Here is a 3,485-nt window from a genome sequence, read left to right as displayed (position 1 = left end):
TAATATTATGTAAAAAATGCCATTAAATATTAAATAAATATGCCGAGGGTACACCTTATACATACTTGTAAAAAAATGCCACTACATTTTTATTACTACTCTTACATACATATTTTAAGAATTTGTACACAATATATTAATCATAGCAATGCGAAAGGGGCCTATAACATAAAGGCAGCCAAAACAAACGGCCGACAGAAAAAATTCCACACAGATCGGCGACAATTAGCCTAGAAAAAAAAGCACACGCATACCAAATAAAATCGACACAACAACAAATATTAATATATATACATACATACATATACATATGTACATGTATATTAGTTGCTGTGTGCATGGAGTGTGCCAAAAAATACATACTTATTTATTTTTTTGGCGTGGTTGTGTTAAAAAATATAAATTAAGAGAAATAAAATTCAAGATATATTAATCATAATTGTAAGCTTATATGGCATAACATAAATTTATTTCAAGCCGTTTAGAAGTCAGTACAAATCAAAAAGTGTGGAAAGCAAGTACGACATTTTGACATTTTCGCTGTCCAAAAATATAAACAAAATTCTCCCAGTTTTTTTTTTTAGCACCGGAACACTTTGTACTGATTTGTTTTGTCAAGAAAAGAAAAAAACAAAAAAAAAATTGTAATTGAAATTAAAATTAAAATTAATTTGTCGGTGCCCTATTATCGTAATCGTACAACAACAAATAAAATAATTTTATAAGCAAGCAAAAAGATAGGCGAAATGCAGTTGGTAACAAGTCGGGTAAAAAATAAATTATCAGAAGTCTAAAAAAAATATATAAGATGAAATGAGAGCGGCAAAATAAATTAATATGATAATAATAAACTTATTTATTTTATAGTAACTTTCCATTCGCTTTACTTACAGATACTAATAAGTACATATAGTATGTGCTTTCAGCGCGCTGTGTTTTTCTTTTTTTTTTTTACTTTTGTATTTACCTACTAAACTTTTATTTATTTTATTTGGTTTTTTTTTTTTTTTTGTTTTTGTGTTTGCTCTTAATCACCGCAACCTTGGCATTGAATAAATATTTACACGGCAGGGGATTAAGATGCAAATACATACATATGTGCACATAAATGCAAAATGGAAATGTTGCATAACTTTGTGTTTGCAAAGCGGGTAGTTAATACAGAGATATTGTACTATGCATGTTAGGGTGAGTCAAAAAAAGTCAATTTTCTCGCTTGGTGAGTTGTTTTTATTGTAGCGGCAGAATTTTGCTGAGTCCTGGGAATGGGAAAATTGCGTTCTTAAGAAAGTTTCATCAAGCATATGACTCTTAATTGTAACGGTAAGGTTCTTCGCTATACATTTTTCTACTTTTCCTTATTACCGGATAGAAAATTTCAAATCTTGCTGCCAACTAACAGAAAAAATATCTTGTTTTACAAATTTGTAGCGAATTGAATGCTGTTGAAAATGTTCTTTAACGAGTTTTTCGTTGACCTAACTGTTTAAAAGATATTAACGGTTAATACTTTGACTATCTTAAAACAATTTTTTTCCAATGAATTTTTGACCAAAAAACATTGTTAAACACAAAATATTTACAAAATGGAAAATTCATAGTTTTTTTTAGGAAATTTAACACCCTAAAGCATATAGTGTAACTATGGACCCAAACACACAAGAAAAAGTAAAATACGTAAATAAATTAAATAGATTAAATAAATATAATTAAATAACTTAAAAAAAAAAAAATTTTTTTAGAGCAAACCCCTAGTGACGTTAACAGATTATAAACTGCGAGATAGTGTAATAAAATAAGAATAGCAACTCGTCAAGGGTCGCTAAGGTGGCGTTACAAAGCCTATGCTTCCGTTTGTTTTCATTTGAGCAGGCTTAACACGTCACGAGAATGGTTGAGAGCACACACAACAAAACAGTGCAAAGTCACAATTGCAATTGTGGGCCTGCTTATACTATTCCGAGACATACAAAAGTTAAAAATATAAAATTTTGACTCAAATGTGTCAAAATAAAATGGATGCTAAATATAACTCAACGAATTTCCGTTATTTAGACGCACGCATTTCATAATTTTTATACAAGGCAAAGAGAGGTTGGGTATGTACTCCGCGCACAATCCGGCGATACTTACAATCCTTACTGTAAACATTATCGAAGGTGTCCTCCAACGAATCACATAAGCTGGGCGACAGCGAACTCTCCTTCTTGCAATCGATGTTTAAGCCGAGCAGTTGCAGCTGTCGTTGTTGCTCTTGCTGTTCGGCAGCCAACTCTTGTTGCAACTGCAAACGAAAATCACCGCAATGTGTCTGTTGTTGTTGTTGTTGCAAAGTTAAACCACCACTATCCTCCATACCACCACTACTACCAGCAGCACCACAATTATTATTCAAAATTGACAGAGTACCATTGCCAGAGCCACAAAGCAGCGCCGCCAATTCACTAGTGTCCGTACTATAAACACAGCTTGTATCTTGTAGTTGTTGTTGTTGCTGCTGCTGCTGATGTTGCTGTTGTTGTTGATGATGATGATTCACCGGTGGCGGTGATAGCGATGAAACGGTCGATGCAGGTGAAGAGCACAATGAATTGAAATGTGAGTGACTGATGTGTTGAGCATCATGATAGCCATTCAAAAGGTTGTGATTGCTTTCGCTAGTGTGTTGTTGTTGCAATTGCAATTGTTGCAACGTGGCATCGACATCCTTTTGATTGTTCAACTCTTCGCTGCCGAGGCCATTGCTGGCGCACCACATCAGATCGTCGGCAGTGAGGAGTGGCAAATCCTCTTGCTCGTTCATTGGAATATATGGCGCACGCATACTCATGTCGATGTCTTCGTCAACGCTCATCGTCATAAATGCAAATCCATCATCCTGACTGAGGGAGTTGGGACTGCAGAGCGATGGTAGACTGCTCGCTTCAGGACTCTGAAAATGCAAGTGAAAGAGAGGTATACATTTAGTAAGCTGTGTGAATAGAAAGATGGTTTTGTTTTTTTTTTTCAGTTTTGGAGAGTGATATTTGAGGTTATGAGAATTCGTTAAGTTGTTGGAAAAATTGATAGTAAAATTTTTTTTTAAGATTTCTAGCTCTTTTTTATGCTTTTTACTTTAACCCTAAAATTAAAAAATTAAAAAAAAATTAAAATAAATAGCAATAAATAATTTAAAAAACATTAAAAAGCAATTTCAAAAGGTAAAAAATTTAGCAGAAATAAAGACATTGGAAAATTTGAAAAACACTAATGACTATTTTAACAGAATAAATTTTGTATTAATATTATCATTTATTATTTATAAAACATACTCAACTAATAAAAACTAAAAGGTCATAAATTTTACAAAACTATTGAGTTTTATATCAATATTAAAAAAAAGTTAGGAAATTATGAAAACAAAAATTTTAAAAAATTAGGAAATATTCAAACAAAATCGATCAAAAAACTTCAAAAAAGATAAAAAATTAAAAATAATTTAAAAA

At 31.9% G+C, this 3,485-nt stretch overlaps 1 protein-coding gene across 3 annotated transcripts in view; it reads right to left on the bottom strand.

Annotated features, from left to right (window-relative positions):
• Window positions 1-3,485, bottom strand: part of LOC108977559 (protein similar) — a 165,868-nt gene that overhangs the window by 32,147 nt on the left and 130,236 nt on the right. For all 3 annotated transcript variants that reach the window (XM_018947286.1, XM_018947287.1, XM_018947285.1), the window contains one exon: window positions 2,134-2,932. In XM_018947286.1, the coding sequence (XP_018802831.1) occupies window positions 2,134-2,932 (799 nt within the window). The remainder of the gene's footprint in view (window positions 1-2,133; window positions 2,933-3,485) is intronic.

This window comes from Bactrocera latifrons, unplaced genomic scaffold (genome assembly GCF_001853355.1).
Source record: "Bactrocera latifrons isolate USDA-ARS-PBARC rearing strain unplaced genomic scaffold, ASM185335v1 scaffold_91, whole genome shotgun sequence".
NCBI lineage: Eukaryota > Metazoa > Arthropoda > Insecta > Diptera > Tephritidae > Bactrocera > Bactrocera latifrons.
This window is presented reverse-complemented; position numbering and strand designations above follow the sequence as displayed.